Source organism: Lagenorhynchus albirostris, chromosome X (assembly GCF_949774975.1).
Source record: "Lagenorhynchus albirostris chromosome X, mLagAlb1.1, whole genome shotgun sequence".
In the NCBI taxonomy this organism is placed as follows: domain Eukaryota; kingdom Metazoa; phylum Chordata; class Mammalia; order Artiodactyla; family Delphinidae; genus Lagenorhynchus; species Lagenorhynchus albirostris.
This window is the reverse complement of record NC_083116.1, coordinates 70,973,849-70,990,001: the sequence shown is the minus strand read 5'-3', so window position 1 is coordinate 70,990,001 and position 16,153 is coordinate 70,973,849. Positions and strand designations below refer to the sequence as shown.

At 51.6% G+C, this 16,153-nt stretch overlaps 1 protein-coding gene across 1 annotated transcript; it reads right to left on the bottom strand.

The window, feature by feature from the left end:
* Window positions 1–7,409: 7,409 nt before the first annotated feature.
* LOC132513120 (uncharacterized protein CXorf49 homolog) lies at window positions 7,410–13,180 on the bottom strand. The gene is made up of 7 exons (XM_060137312.1): window positions 13,156–13,180; window positions 10,985–11,352; window positions 9,788–10,777; window positions 8,952–9,108; window positions 8,301–8,422; window positions 8,034–8,079; window positions 7,410–7,450 (listed from the first exon to the last, which is right to left on the bottom strand). Exons 1-7 carry the CDS (start codon window positions 13,178–13,180, stop codon window positions 7,410–7,412), a joined length of 1,749 nt encoding a protein of 582 aa, XP_059993295.1.
* Between the last annotated feature and the right edge of the window lie 2,973 nt (window positions 13,181–16,153).

The window sequence follows — 16,153 nt, the reverse complement described above, 5'->3', positions numbered from 1 at the left end:
GGGACATAACCATGAGGCCATGTGACTGGCCTCACCTTTTCTGTCCGTTCTAGCATGTCTGCATCACTCAACCTTTTTGTTCCTTCCTCTGCCATCTGCCAATCCAAGGCAGGCATTTCCACTTCTCTCCTTATGGGCCATCACTTTCTCAAAGTTTCAAAGGGCCAGTCTGGCAGTGAATTTCCTCCACCTCCTGGAGTCCTTGCCCGTGTGTTAAATTCCATGGCATGAGAAAGCGCCTCCGCTCAGTAAAACTTGCTTATCCACTCTTATATTCCTGTCCACTTGATCCAGCACCCTCAAAATCCAATCCCAGGGATATTGCCCTGCTCCTGCCAGTACAGGCTTGTTATTTCTTGGTGTATAATTTCTTTTTCCCCTTATCAGGCTCGGCATATCCCAGTGAGTTTATGGGGAAGAGATGAGGGTTTCCCTGGGAGAGGCGTCTGTCACTTTGTGGGGGAGCAGACTCTGTAGCATCTACCAGCACAGGGCATGTGTTAGCTCTTGCTAGGGAAGGAAGGGCCACCCTGCAAGCTTTGAGGCCTCAGGACGTTTGGATCTGATAAGCCAACGTTTGGGGACATCCATGCCAATATACCCGGCCTACATTTCAGAGTCTGAAGTTTTTCCAAAAAGGGCCCTGACCTTCCCATAACAGGCCCGTGTTTGTCAAGGATGTATACATCTCTGGAGTTCTGCACTTACTGTTATCGCATAATCTGTGAGCTACTCAGCTGTCTCTGCAGGAGGCAAGGGCATTTTGTAAGCCACCAAGAAAACCCCATGAATCTTACACTTGGCCCTTAACTGTTTGGTAATGTCCCTTAGTTTCTCATTATGTCTTTGCAGGGCGCCAGTATAACAGTGATGAACAGCCGCCTCTGCCCTCCCTATAGACATAGTGCCCTCCCTACCATTCAAAGGCCTGAATCATCTCACAGGCCACAAGTAAGACCCTCCACTGGGATATTTTTCAAGGTACGTATGGATAAAACCTTAAGGAATCAGGAGGTAACCTTGTGCTAGAGATTATCCATGCCCCACATAGCACTCAAAATGGTACGCTCTTTGTCATTTGGGCAGTGAGTGAGCTGGTCCATAAACCCCATCTTATAGCTAACTTCTCAGACCACTCCTGGTACCACTTTTGTTAGTTTGGGTCCTCCAAAAATACGGACACCAAGGCATGATTGGACATGAAGGAACATGATGGGAGAATGGCATGTGAAGGATAAAGGAGAAGGAGCAGGAATGAGTCTTCTTCTTCAGGGTGCGATGCGGGTCTGACGTCTGTAAGAGAGACGTGGGGGAAAGGAGGGTCAGATAAGAAGAATCTCAGACGCAGTTTCATTCTAACAGTAACCTTTAGTTCCGTTTAGTTTAGTTTGTTCAGGCTCATGTGGAGTCCCCACCCTACAGCTGCCATTTAGAGGAGTCCCTGTCCTGAAGCAGTATGCCCCTGCCATGCTCAGTCACTGGCTGGGAGCTACCCAGAGGATGTGGGATCTTGGCACAAACAATGGTGGTGCCAGAGAAGTGGCAGCTGGCACTTGCCAATCTACTATGTTCCCTGCAGTGGATCGGAGGGGCATGTTTCTATGGCCACCACAAGGAAGCAGAAGTCATTTCCGTTTTGAGTGACTTTGTGGTGGGGAGCATAAGGACACAGGAAGTAAAGAAAGATTGGGAGGGAAATGATGGGATTTTGGATACATTAAGGTTGTGTTTCTTATAGGACATGCAGGTGGAATGCACTTAGAAATTTGGTTCTGGAACACCAGTGAGGGGTCAAAGCTAGAGAGAGATACAGACTTGGGAGTCATTCATTCCCTCAGTAAACTTTTATAGCAGTGTTTTTTCAAACGTCACCATAACCTTAGAAGTTCCTTGCATGGAAGCTCCAATTCCTTTCCCTTCACCCTCCTCAGAAGTAACCTCTATCCTTTGTCTTCATCGTTCCCTTCCTTTTCTTTAGTTATTCTCTACATAGGTTCATATTCCTAACAACGTTGGTTTTGCTGCATCCTTTGGTCTTTATGTAAATGGAATCATTTGTGTTGTTTCTGACTTCTCCCGTGTGATACTGTGTAACTGAGATTCATCCCTGTTGTCGCATGTGGCAGGCACTTGTTCATTTTCATTGCTGTACACTGTTCCACCAAATGAATATACAGTAGACTCTCATTATCATGATAGTTATTTGCAGTCTATAAAGTTGCCATGAACACTGAATTAGGCAATCCTGAAACATTGCTCCTAAGGGAAATACAATTTCAAGTTCCTACCATCCGCTGGTCACAACATTTTCATCGACTGATCGCTGCGTAATCATGTTTCATGTGTGTTTCTGTTTAAAGGCACTCTATTTAATACAAATATTATTGATTCATTAACACTGACCTCACAGCCAACAGCATTATAAATCATGCCTGAACAAGGTTTATGTAACACACATATTTTCTTGAGTGCACGTCATAGTCATTTTGCACTCAAGAACACTAGACAGTACTTCAGCACTAAGCTTGGAGGCCATCTTTAATTATGAAATCACCAACAAAGAAGCACAAAAATGCAAACTATGTGGCACCAAATAAATCATGAAAAGGACACTTGCTTGCAGTATGAGACTGAAACCAGAAGGCAGGGCGTCACCTTGTTTGACCTCAGTTGGGAACATATTCCACCAACTCAAATTTTTCACAGCTCTCTCGAACGAGGAGGAAAGCACTCTGGTACTGGTTTGTGGTTAAAAATGAATTTTAGCAAATAGGGGAATTTGCAAGTATGGAATCTACAAATAACAAGAATCAACCGTATCTCAACCTATGTATCCATTCTACTGTCAATGGGTAATTTGGGTTGTTTCCATTTGGGCAGATATTATTCATAGCGCTACTATAAACATTCTGGCGCATGTTTCCTGGTGCCCACGTACAAGAGCCTTCCAGGGCAGAGCTTTCCAACTTTTGGACCTGGGACTTTGAGGCCTTCATCTCCAGAGACAGCCTGACAGCAGCCCCTGGACCGCTTGGTTCTGGCCCTGAACAACTTTGTCATCTTACTCCTGTATGCCATACAATCATCATTTTCTGTGTGAGCCATAGAATCAAATGGCTGGGAAGCTGTGTTCCAGTGCTCATACTTAGGACTGAAATTGTCATCTCGTAGGGAAAGAAGATTTCCAACATTACTAGATCATGCCAGAGTTTTTACAATGGGGTCATGCTAATTTCTACTGCTATCAACAGTGTTTAACTGTTCCACATCCTCATCAACATTTGATATTAACAAAGTACAAAATTGTTGTCAATCTTGTGATAGTGAAATGGCGTCTCATTGTAGATTTAATCTGCAATTTCTTGATTAGTAATAATATTAGTAATAATATTGAGCAGCTTTTCATATGCTTGGCCTTGGGGATTTTCTTGTCTATGAGGTGTTCATTTAGTGTCTTTTGCCCATTTTCCCCTTGGGTTGTTTGCATATTTATTTGTGGAAGTTCTTTATGTATTCTATACTTTAATTCTTTGATGATTTCATGTTATGTAAATATCTTCTAGTTTTTAGCTTGCCTTCACTCTTTTTATCATACCTTTTAACGAACAAAAGCACTTCTTTTTAATTTTTCACAGCACTTTATTATGAAAAGTTCCATACAAGAAGATCACGGGACTTCCCTGGTGGCACAGTGGTTAAGAATCTGTCTGCCAATGTAGGGGACACGGGTTCGATCCCTGGTCCCAGAAGATCCCCTATGCCACGGAGCAACTAAGCCTGTGCGGCACAGCTACTGGAGCCTGTGCTCTAGAGCCTGCGTGCCACAACTGCTGAAGCCTGCGTGCCTAGAGCCCATGCTCCACAACAAGAGAAGCCACTGCAATGAGAAGCCCGCGCACCACAACGAAGAGTAGCCCCTGCTCACCGCAACTAGAGAAAGCCGGCGCGCAGCCACAGAGGCCCAGCGCAGCCAAATAAATAAATAAAATTTTAAAAGAAAGAAGAAGATCACAAGATGATCCGGGAAAGTTGAGGGGGGTACTTGCTGATCATGGACCACCTTCGCTCTCACCAGATGACCTTGCTTCCCATTTCATTGAGAGTATACAGGCAATCAGAAACAAACTTCCCTCATTCATAAATAGTTTTCTCTATTTTGGATCATTCCTATCAGCATACAAGTATGTTGTCGTTTCTCCCAATTAAAGAAATGCTTCTTTTGATTCCAATTTCCCTTCAAGCGACACCATTTTTCTCTGCTCACCTTCACATAAAAACTCCTTAAGAGTCAGTGTATACTTGCTGTGTCAAATTCTTCTCTTCTCATTCACTCTTTCTCTCCTTTCCATTTAACAATTCTCTATTGAGGGCTTACCACATGCCAGGTACTGTTCTAACACATGGTGCTACATCACTGAGAAAAACAGATGACGTTCCTTCCCTCAAGAGCTTACATTTCTGTCATAGGCCTATTGGCAATATTTTCTCAATCTTCAACTATGTCCATTCCTTTGTTGTTGGAAATCACTTTCCTGGGCCCAGTTTCAATCTTTATTGGTTGCCTAGAGTGTCGCTCCTAGAACACTCCTTTACCAAAACCCTAAGTGGGATCTTCTGCTTCCTAGAACTAATGTCTTCATTGTTCTTGGTTTACCACAGTGTTTTGATGGGACTCATTCTCCAGGTACCATGGGTGATAATTTCTTTTAAGACTTTGCATGAACAAATATTACCTTTAATATTACCTTTAATTTCATGCTTATTTGATAGCTGATATATAATTTCAGGCTGAAAAGTTTTCTGACTTTCAATGTCACTTTTGAGAATGCTGGTACTATTTTGCATGCCATTATGATTCCCAAGCCTTTATGTATGACACATTTAATTTTTTTAGTTACATATATTTTGACTTATTACATAGTAAAATTAACTTTTTTGTTTTCAGTACCATGAGTTTTAACACATGGACAGATTTGTGTAACTATCACCACAATCAGGATACAAAACAGTTCCATCAGCCCCAAAATCTCCCTCATTCTGCTGCTTTGTAGTCAAACCATCTCCCCCATCCCAAACCTCTGATAACTGGTGATCTGTTTCCCATCCCTATAGTTTTACCTTTTCTAAATATTGTACAAACACAATCACACAGTATGTAACATTTTGAGACTGGCTTCTTTCATTTAGCATAATGCATTTGCGATTCATCCAAGTTGTTGCATGTATCAAGAGTTCCTTCCTTTGTATTGTTAAAAAATGTTTCATTTATAGATGTATGGTTTTATTCGTTCATCTGTTGAATAACATCTTGATTGCTTTCAGTTTGGGGTGACTATGAATAAGGTTTCTATGAACATTCTGTTAACATTCTATTAACATCCATAGTGTGCAGTGGGAAGCGAGTTCCTGTGATGGCTGTCTCCAGCCTGTAGTTAGCTTCACTCTCTCCAGAGTGTCTGCAGGGACACATGACCTGGAATGACTGTCTCTACTGGTCAGAGGCAGGTCCAAGGTCTAAGCTAGCTCTGTTTCCTCGAAGTGCACACACACTCATTGGTAATGGCCTCAGCTCAGTGGGGAGCAGTGCCGGAGCAAGAGGGGCTAGAACATAAGCCTGGTACAGGCTGGGTGGGGCACTGGGTACATTCTAGGAATCCAGCCAGAGGCCTGGGCAGCAATCAAGCCCACCTTCTCCAGGGAGGGATTTGAGGCGAAGGATTAAGTCCCACGAACGTTCTTTTCTGACCCTGAGGTCTGTGACTGTCCCATCCCACCTGTGGTCTGCCCACCTGAACTCATGCCGTGGACTCTGGAAGGGAGTCAGGGTGAGAATATGGGGGAAGGGTGGACCCAAGTGCTCCCCATTGTCCAGGTGCAGTCACTCCTTACTTCCCATCCTCACTGCGCCCATCCTGCCCCTGTCCCGGGTAGCTCATGTTGGGTGGCCTCATATATGGGTCCCCTGATTCTAAGATGAGCTACTCTGAGGAGCCACCCTTCCCAATCTCATTCCATCCACACCCACAGTAGTTGTCAGACATCACAGGAACACAGAGTAGGATCGAGAGCCACCTCCAGCGAATCCAACATTTCGAGCATCCCGACACCCTGTCGTGGGGTTTGGTGACTTCTGCATCATCCCTCTCCTATGTTTTGGGAATTTAAGGACAACCCTTGAACAAAACAGATCCGACCCTTGCTTTTGCTCATTCAATGCCTTACAGAACCTGGACCAGCCTCTACTCCCTTTACTCCCTGAATCACATCTTTCTCCCTCAAGGGAGATTACCCCTGATTACATTTATTCACACACAGGGACACACCAACCTTGAATGGCCAATCTACCATCATACCCCCTTTTGTGTAGTAAAACACCGGTCTTTCGGGAAGGGTGTCAGTCACAACCACCCTTGCCTCACTCAAACACAAATCTGTCCCTCTGAGTCTCAGGCTGGTACAGCCCTGGGTCCTGGCTGAGGGAAGGAAGTGCTCCCCAACCTCGAGTGAGGGGGAAATCGACCATGGAGTTCAGACTCAATCTCGTGTGTCCTAAAGAGGCAGTCTGGGAGATTGAGCTGGGACACGGAAATATCATTTCCAGGAAAATCTGTGTCACGGGGCTGGTGGAAGAGTATTTGACGGGGACCATGCAACAACACAGACCTACTAACCACACTCGTCATAGAACCTGACAGGCCAATTTCCACTCAAGGGTGTACAGACGACCCGGCTGGAGGAGGGTGGTCAGCTGGCTAGGGCAGGGAGGATATGAATGCTTCCAGATTGGAGCTCTGGAAGGGGGTCATGAGTTCCTGCTGATGGGAAGGGTGAATGGCAGAGATGAATGGGAACCGCCAGACCCCAGAGGAGGAGGGGGGTTTGGAGAGAGCTAGAAGAGGGCCTTCGGGGGAAAGGGAGGACGTGCCAATGTGGCCAGGCAGAGCACACACAGGACCCAGACCTGGGACACTCCGCTGGCTTGACTGCAGGGATGGTAGCAGAGGCTGGCCCAGAGTCCCCACCACAGGATGCCACAGATACCGTTCTGGAAAAGGCTCTGACGTGGAGCAGCGCCCCGCCCCGGCCCCCTACCCCGACCCCGACCCCTACCCCTCCAGAGAGAAGGCAGAACACAGAATATGAGAGGTACTTTAATTGGAAACTGCTGTGAAACTGGGGCGGGGCGGGGGCAAAACAAGGGGGAGAGGAAGCCCTAGCTGAGGCAGAACAGGAGGGAACGAGCTTGGCCACAGCTCCAGGGCCCCAAACAGCTGCTCCTTTTGCAGGAAGACGCTGGGCTCAACCTGTGAAACAGCAGAGTCAGGGAAGAGCCTCAAGCCAGGGCCAGCCCCCAGCCCTGCTCAACAGCCAGGACTGTGGGAAGGGGTACGGTGTGTGTAACACTCACTTCAAAGGGTCTGCAACTTGTCAGCCAGGTACTGCATGGCGGCTGCAACAGGGACAGGCATTAGCAGGCGCTCCAGACAGAGGGATACAGAAGCCCGTCCCCCTATCCCCGTGAGGAACCGCCTAGCCCTGATACCTGAAACCCCTCCAGACCCGATGCAAAGAGCTCTGGGCCTGATCACTCCCCACCACCCAAATTGAATGTGGAACCGGTTCCTAAAGGGAAACAAAATGTGCCAGCAGCTCTCATGCTGTGGGCCGTGCCACAACCACTCAGAACTTGTCACACACACAAACAAACCATCCAACAAGAACCTTAGAAGCCACACCAAGCAGCAGTTCAAGGGAAAAATCAACGAGGCATCTCTAAAAGTCCTATCAGAAGGACATTCCCTAGGACTGGTCTGGTTGTCAAAGTGTGCATGCAGTCCAGACAGTACTTTGCTATTTGTACACACGCCCAGTTGTACATGCACAGCCAGCTCCAGGGCCAGGCCTGAGAGGTTCTCCTCCCCACAGGGATGATCGTCCCTGCCAGGCCCACCGCACCTGCAGCCCACCCCCACCCCAGGTGCCCACCCGGGTTCTTCACTAAGACACCGCTCTCCGGCCCTGGTTCCTCATACCAAGTTGCTCCTTAAGTTCGTCTACTTCTCTCTTTAGCTCGAGACACTAGGCCAGCAGACAGAGGAGGAAGAGAAATGATTAGTATACTCTGGCCTCCTCTCTCCTCCACCTTCTCCTCTCCCCCGGGCCCTCCACCCCAAAGCCGGGTGGTCAGACTGGCAAGGGCTCCTCAGTGGAAAGGAGGTGGGCTCCCTCCGTGGGGTACGTGATGGGGGCAGGGGAGGGGGAGCCCACACATGTCAGCTGAACTTGGACCCAGATCCCACCCTCGAGTTTGGGCCTGCATTTCCAGGATGCAGAGGAAGCATTACCCAAGGACAGCAGGGCGTTCCCAGTGGCTGCTGCTGCGTTTCCGGTCTTGGGGGATGGTCAAGTGGCCCCCGGTCACCTGAGAGGGAAAGGACACACAATCCAGCTTCCCAGGCTCCCAGTGAGGTGGAAAGGGCCAAGCGGGCTCTAAAGTGAGGTGAGGCAGCACCACCCTCTGCTGGCAACCAGCCGCCCCTGCTCTGCCCAGCAGCCGGAACCTTGTCTCTGGGCCTGCCTCCCCTGTTCCCCGGGGGCAGCCATTTCGCCATTGTGGTCCCCAAACAATGTGGCTCTGGATTCGACCCTCCCAGAGCTGCAGCCACAGCCAGCACGTGGGAGAGCAATGTGGCCGAACAGGACTTAACAGAAAAGGCTGTTCCCCTGCAAGTCTACACCCGGAGCAGCTGTTTGGGGCACTGCCACCGATCACCCCGGCCACACAAACCCCACACAGAGGATGATGTGGCTCAAGGCCAGCCCTGCCAGCACCCCGTCTCCTGTGGGAGAAGCTGCCTGGGAGCAAGGCTGTGCCCCCGGCAGAGACAGAGGCAGAGGTTTCTGTCCTCAACCCCTCTTCCCTCCCCTCATATCAAACCCACGACACTCACCTGAGGGGGCAGGCCCCCTGGGCATGACTTCTCCCTGGTTCAGGGCCAAGGGTTCTGAGTTTCCTGGATCTTGGGGGCCTCTGGTGTTGACGTCGCCACTGCTGGCTTTTCTACGATGCATGCGCAGACAAGATGTCCCTGGCCTGTGAGTGAGCAGCTGAAACAAAAATTTCTCACCGATTTGGACTAAGGAAGTGTGTGTGTGTGTGTCTGTGTGTGTGTGTGTGTGTGTGTGTGTGTGTGTGTGTGTGTGTGTGAGAGAGAGAGAGAGAGTGAGAGAGAGACAGAGAGAGAGAGAGAGAGAGTTGTGTGATTCGGGCCAGGGTGAGGCAGGGAATTGGGAAGGGAATTGAAAGGCTGATCTCATTAGCACTTTCTCCCTCAGTCAGCCCCAGGCCAGCAGGCAGAGCTGATCTAGGCACAACAGTGGGACACTGAGAAAGCCCAGGCCCCCTGCAAGGAAGGTCTGGGGAACAGCTAGGAAGGAGGATTCAGGAAGCTGGTGAGTCTAAATACTGAGGCTTTCCGGGGAAGCTTTTAAGGGATCCCCCGACCCAATTCAGCTACCAGCCCTCCCTTCCATCCCAGCCCAAGTCTCTCAGAGGAGGCTGGAAAGAGGCCAAGGGTGGAGAACCGGGCCCAGGACACCCGAAGTGCTACCTTAATGTTTGTCCCTAGGAAAAGGAGCCCGATCTGGCATCGTAATGACCCAGTGACCGAGGGGCACCCAATGCTGACCTCTGAGGGGTGGACAGAGGCAGCATGGATGAAGACGTGTGCCCTGGGTGCTGTGGGGGGGGAAGAGTGGGGAGAGAGGAGGAGCATGGCCTACTCACTTGGCCTTTTGGAGCTGGGTCTCTATTTGGGTCCTTATCTTCTCCCGCCACCGCCTCAGACTCCCTTGCCCACCTGACCACGGATTTCTTCCCAGCGCCACTGTGCTTGGACTGTTTGGTTCCCGAAAGGACCAAGGTATAACTCTTGGGTCTCCCAGGCAGCGGAATACCAGAGATTGGGGGGAAGGTGGCCGGTTCCACGGGAGTTGCCGAGATTCGCTGCCCCCGGGAACCGAAGGTTCCCCCCAGGGCAAGTTTGGATGCTTCCCCGACGGATTTCTTCTCCTGGGCTCCGTTCTTCCTAGGAGTGACCTGCGGCAGGCCACCTGGAGCAGCAGCAGAAACAGAAGCAGCAGCAGCAGCAGCAGCAGCAGCAGCAGCAGCTCCCGGGTAGCTGGGCTTGCTGCCCCCCTTGCCCCACAGCACGCTCTGCATTTTCTTAGGGGAAGAGATGCCCTGCTCTCCCACGCCCTGCCTTTCCACAACCGAAGAGAGTCCTCGCGGAGCCGAGGACAGGGAAGAGCCTGTCACGTGACGGTAATTCTCCCTGACTTGGAACTTCGAGTGTCTGGGAGTGTCCCCGGGATCCTCGGGTCTGCTGGGCTTGGCCTGGCCTCCTCCTCTGCGGTAAGTGCTCACCGTCATCAGCTGTGTCTCACTGAATTCATCTGAGGACTCGGAGTCGGACAGCAGCCAGGCCAGGCCTTCCGCGGAGCGCCGCTGGCGATCCGCAGCCACGTTCAACCTACGCTTAGTGCCTCTCTTAGGGCTCCCCAAGGCCCGGCCCGCTTCAGGCCCACCGAGGTGGAGAGGGCCGGCTGGAGCCGTCGACGCCTCCCCACAGCTCTGGCCGGGCGCTCCTCGACCGCCGGGACCCGCCTCGAGGCGCAGTGTCGACCCAGTGGCCTCTTTGAAGGCAGTGGACCTCTCCGGGGACGGGTACCTGCGGACGCCCAGCACGTCCTGGTCGGTCAGCTGCTGCAGGTTGGCCTCCTTGGCCGCCTCAGACTCGTCGATCAGGTCCAGGAGGTCCCTCGTGTGCTCATGTGGGGAGCCAGGTCGGCCTTCGCGGCCCCACAGCACCGGCCCTCGCGCTTCCAGCATCTCCCGCTCAGACTCGAAGCCCTCGGGGTCCGGGTATCTGCGGACGCCCAGCACATCCTGGTCGGTCAGCTGCTGCAGGTTGGCCTCCTTGGCCGCCTCAGACTCGTCGATCAGGTCCAGGAGGTCCCTCGTGTGCTCATGTGGGGAGCCAGGTCGGCCTTCGCGGCCCCACAGCACCGGCCCTCGCCCTTCCAGCATCTCCCGCTTCGACTGGAAGCCCTCGGGGTCCGGGAAGCCGCCTCCGCCCTTGCCGCTCCGCGGCTCCCCAGGCTCGGGGCCTGGGTCGGGCCCCGGCGGGACTGCGGGGCCGGCTATGCGAACGCCGGCCCGCTCCCTGACTTTTGGGCGGACACGCCTTCTCAACACATACACCTCATCCGGGGAGCTCATGTCGCGACCCGGGTGGCCCCAGAACCGGGGCGACGGTCGATGGCCCGAGTCGCGGTCGCGGTCACGGCGGGCTAGGCGGGCGGCGCTCAGAAGGGAGCGTCAGCCACCTCACGCGCCGCACGAGCTCGCCTCAAAAGAAAGGACGCGCCACTTTCAGCGCGCCTCTCACGCCCGCGCCGCAGCCTCCTCATTGGTCCGGCCCCCGCCAACCAGCGGGCTCCTTGTTCGCCCGCCCCCGTCGAGACCTAACCAATGGGGCCGAGGGCCTCTGGTTTGCTCGCAAGCCCGTGGGCGGTCCGGGCAGTTGGCTGGTGAAGGAGGTGGTGGGAGTGCCTCCCTCTGTCAAGCCTCTGGGCCCGCCTCCTCCTGTCCCGCCTCCCCTTTCTGGTTAGAGTCACAGCTCTGAGCCTCCGTTTCCCATGTATACAGGGGGTCGAGGGCGTCGGCGAGTGAGGGCGCCGGGCTCCAGGGGTGGTGAGGATGAAACGTCAAGATGGAGGCGCTGGATGCCTAGCACGCGCCGAAAGCATTTGCCAGCCTCCCTTCCACCGCAAGCCTTAAGACCCAACAGGAGAATGGGCACAGGAGTCCCGCAGTCAGTGATCAGGGGTCGGCCAGAGAGCAAAGGGATCGTATTTTCGTTCTGTAAGGTCTCTGTCTCAACTGCTCCATCAAATGTGGCTCAGCAGACGTTACTGGCAGGCGGGTGTGGCAGATAGACTTGGGGTTGGCCTCGCTCCATCAGTCCTTCCCCCTCTCTGAGGCAAATTCAAAGAAGAGGAAATCGCAGTGGCCAGTTACACCCCAAAAGATGCTCCCCACCGCTGGTCCTGGAGATGTGAACTAAAACCACGAATCGGGTTTCACACACTAGGTTGACAACCTTCAAAGAGCTTAACCATTCCGAGGGTGGGAGAGGTTAGGAGCAAACCCCTGTGGCGGTGGTGCAAGAGACGCATTTGGGAGGTAATTTGGCAGAATCCATTGAAAGCAACTTAGTGCCGGCACGCACTCTGTGCCTGGCACTCTTCTAAGCGCTGGGCATAAATAATAATGCATCCGCGTGACACGCCTTTAACTATAGTACCAACTATTACTGGCCTCTTCCCGGTGAGGAAACAGGCACTGAGAGGTTCGGCCACTGGCCCAAGGTCATTCGGCTCGTGGGGATCAGCGGCAGGATTGAAACCAATCAATCTGACTCCAGAGTCCTTGCTTTTAGCCCAAGATCTTTAAAAGGAAGGAAGAAAGAATCTATTTCCTCTATGCTCCTGCAAGTCCGCTGCCTGGTACTTCTTCCGGAGACACGCTGGTACCTGTAGTGTACAAGAACACATGCACAAGGGAGTTGGTGATGGGAAAAACTGGGAACACTCCAAATTCCCGTCAGTAAGGAAATGGATGAATGCAACGTGGCTTAGCATCCAGTAGCATAAAGCGTGGCAGTCCAACGGAATGCATCAGGCCATTCTCACAGCTTTCGAAAGCATCCGCCTGACTTCCAACTGCAAGTTGCAGAACGATGGCTTTGGATTCACATTTGTAAGTTAAATCACTTGCGTGCGTGGGCACACGCACACACACCAGTCAATCCTATGTGATATATGAGAATTCATTTAAGTATATGTACAAGTATGTTTTAAAGTTTTGAAGGACGCACAACCAAGGCCTACCAGTTGTGATGGCGGTGGGTGTGGATAGCCAGGTGTCTCTCAATTTTTCTTGGAACTGTCAGTTCTCAGCTCCCCTGAGCTGAGCAGTACTGATGTCTGGGGAGTGGTGCCTCCCTTGGTTTCTATACGGCCCATGGGTGTTAGAATTTCCCGTGTCTGCCACCCCACTCCTACTCTGACACCGCTCCATTCCTCCCATACCTTCCTTCTGCTCCTTCCCGTTCATACTCCTCTGTCTTCAGTCACCTCTCTCTCCTGCCACCTGCTCTGGCTGACCTCCTGGAGAGTCCTGGGGTGTCTGAACCCCTCTTGCCTGTGGAACTCAAAGGCCCAGTTTTCTGGGTCTGCACCTGAGAAGCTGGCCGTGCTGGAGCAGTTTCAGAGCAGGGGAGATTGGGTGCACTGTAAATCTGCAATCCTCCTCCTCGAGCCTGCCCCCGATGGTGCCTGCCCGTTTGTGGATACCACCCTCTTCCACTTCTCCCAGTGACTTTTTAAGTCATGGTGTGCTATTTCAAATATGTTAAAATGGATAAGGAAGGATATAGCAAAATCTCCTGCATCCACCAGCACCCTAGGAAACATTACCAGTGGATTCAGTGGAAGCCTCCGTCTTCCCTCTCACCATTTCCATTCCCTTCCTCCCTCCCCCAGAGAGAGACTCCCAGAACTTCTTCTCACCTTCTCCACTCTCTTCGTCCCTGTGGCTCTCCTACCTCCTCTTCCCCTGCATCCCATACGTCTCCAATGATGTCACTAATCTCTGCTTTAGCCCCCTATGCTCACCAGGATCCAATACTGCTTTTGACTTACTCTCTTGGCCTGGGGTGGGAGCCAGTGTCAGAGGTTCCTCTTGGCTTTCCCCACCGGGATAGCTCTTACCCCACAGAGCAGTGACCCAATGTGGAAGTCATTGCTCCAACTGCCAAGTGTATCACTTATCATTATCAGCTTGGGGACTGGAGAAATGACCGCTATTTTGGTCCAGGGACCCATTCAGCTCACTGTGAACCGGTCTCTATTCCCAACTCCTTTTAATGTCAGGGCCTCATAAGCCCCATTCTAATGGGGCCCCATCATGACACTTTGGGCCTCCTGGATCAATGTCAGCTCAGATCCTGTGTCCAGTAGTAGTAGAAGTGTCTGGGTCTTTTTCTAGCCTCCGGGTACAGTCACCTGAGAACTGGCAGTCATTCTCTTTAGGGACGGTCATAACCCACTGCCTTGTTTCTGGATCCTTCCTCCTCAGGACTCATCCACCTCTTCAGTGGGGCCAGTCTCTGAATTGGCTCAGGACCAGGAACTGAGCAGGAGACTGTGGCTTTTTAGCGGGATGATGGCCCTCCTTCTCTTGCATTCTTGCCTTTTGCTGGCTGTCGTTGCCCCTAGGGAGCCATGCTGTCTGAGCCATCTTCTCAGCTTTCTGCCGGTCAAGCAGGCACTCTTGACTGCCCCTCTGACCTTGCTGGTCGTTACTGGAAATGTGGTCTGCTGGCATCTCTTGGTTAAGAGCTGCCCTCTGCCCTCTATCATGTCAGAATTCGTTGGCTCCCATGGGTGGTAATGAGCCCAGGTCGGGACCACTTTCCTTCCATCATTGGCATTGGCCTCCAGAGGGGAGCAACCACCAAACTTCTAGTGATGCTGGGGCTCCTCTCACCAGAACGCTCCTGATGGCTTTGGTGTCCTCTCGGCCCTACAGTGGGACATGTGTCCTACAGTGGGATGTGTCCTCTCAGCCCTACAGTGGGACATAACCATGAGGCCATGTGACTGGCCTCACCTTTTCTGTCCGTTCTAGCATGTCTGCATCACTCAACCTTTTTGTTCCTTCCTCTGCCATCTGCCAATCCAAGGCAGGCATTTCCACTTCTCTCCTTATGGGCCATCACTTTCTCAAAGTTTCAAAGGGCCAGTCTGGCAGTGAATTTCCTCCACCTCCTGGAGTCCTTGCCCGTGTGTTAAATTCCATGGCATGAGAAAGCGCCTCCGCTCAGTAAAACTTGCTTATCCACTCTTATATTCCTGTCCACTTGATCCAGCACCCTCAAAATCCAATCCCAGGGATATTGCCCTGCTCCTGCCAGTACAGGCTTGTTATTTCTTGGTGTATAATTTCTTTTTCCCCTTATCAGGCTCGGCATATCCCAGTGAGTTTATGGGGAAGAGATGAGGGTTTCCCTGGGAGAGGCGTCTGTCACTTTGTGGGGGAGCAGACTCTGTAGCATCTACCAGCACAGGGCATGTGTTAGCTCTTGCTAGGGAAGGAAGGGCCACCCTGCAAGCTTTGAGGCCTCAGGACGTTTGGATCTGATAAGCCAACGTTTGGGGACATCCATGCCAATATACCCGGCCTACATTTCAGAGTCTGAAGTTTTTCCAAAAAGGGCCCTGACCTTCCCATAACAGGCCCGTGTTTGTCAAGGATGTATACATCTCTGGAGTTCTGCACTTACTGTTATCGCATAATCTGTGAGCTACTCAGCTGTCTCTGCAGGAGGCAAGGGCATTTTGTAAGCCACCAAGAAAACCCCATGAATCTTACACTTGGCCCTTAACTGTTTGGTAATGTCCCTTAGTTTCTCATTATGTCTTTGCAGGGCGCCAGTATAACAGTGATGAACAGCCGCCTCTGCCCTCCCTATAGACATAGTGCCCTCCCTACCATTCAAAGGCCTGAATCATCTCACAGGCCACAAGTAAGACCCTCCACTGGGATATTTTTCAAGGTACGTATGGATAAAACCTTAAGGAATCAGGAGGTAACCTTGTGCTAGAGATTATCCATGCCCCACATAGCACTCAAAATGGTACGCTCTTTGTCATTTGGGCAGTGAGTGAGCTGGTCCATAAACCCCATCTTATAGCTAACTTCTCAGACCACTCCTGGTACCACTTTTGTTAGTTTGGGTCCTCCAAAAATACGGACACCAAGGCATGATTGGACATGAAGGAACATGATGGGAGAATGGCATGTGAAGGATAAAGGAGAAGGAGCAGGAATGAGTCTTCTTCTTCAGGGTGCGATGCGGGTCTGACGTCTGTAAGAGAGACGTGGGGGAAAGGAGGGTCAGATAAGAAGAATCTCAGACGCAGTTTCATTCTAACAGTAACCTTTAGTTCCGTTTAGTTTAGTTTGTTCAGGCTCATGTGGAGTCCCCACCCTACAGCTGCCATTTAGAGGAGTCCCTGTCCTGAA

Excerpts from the sequence above, each read along its gene's own strand:
- LOC132513120 (XM_060137312.1), bottom strand. The coding sequence starts at position 13,180 with ATGAACGGGAAGGAGCAGAAGGAAG. Across the intron at positions 9,109-9,787 it reads ACCCAGCTCCAAAAGGCCAA|CTGCTCACTCACAGGCCAGG; the intron begins GTGAGTAGGCCA and ends TTTTTGTTTCAG. Across the intron at positions 7,451-8,033 it reads CGAACTTAAGGAGCAACTTG|CCGCCATGCAGTACCTGGCT; the intron begins GTATGAGGAACC and ends TCCCTGTTGCAG.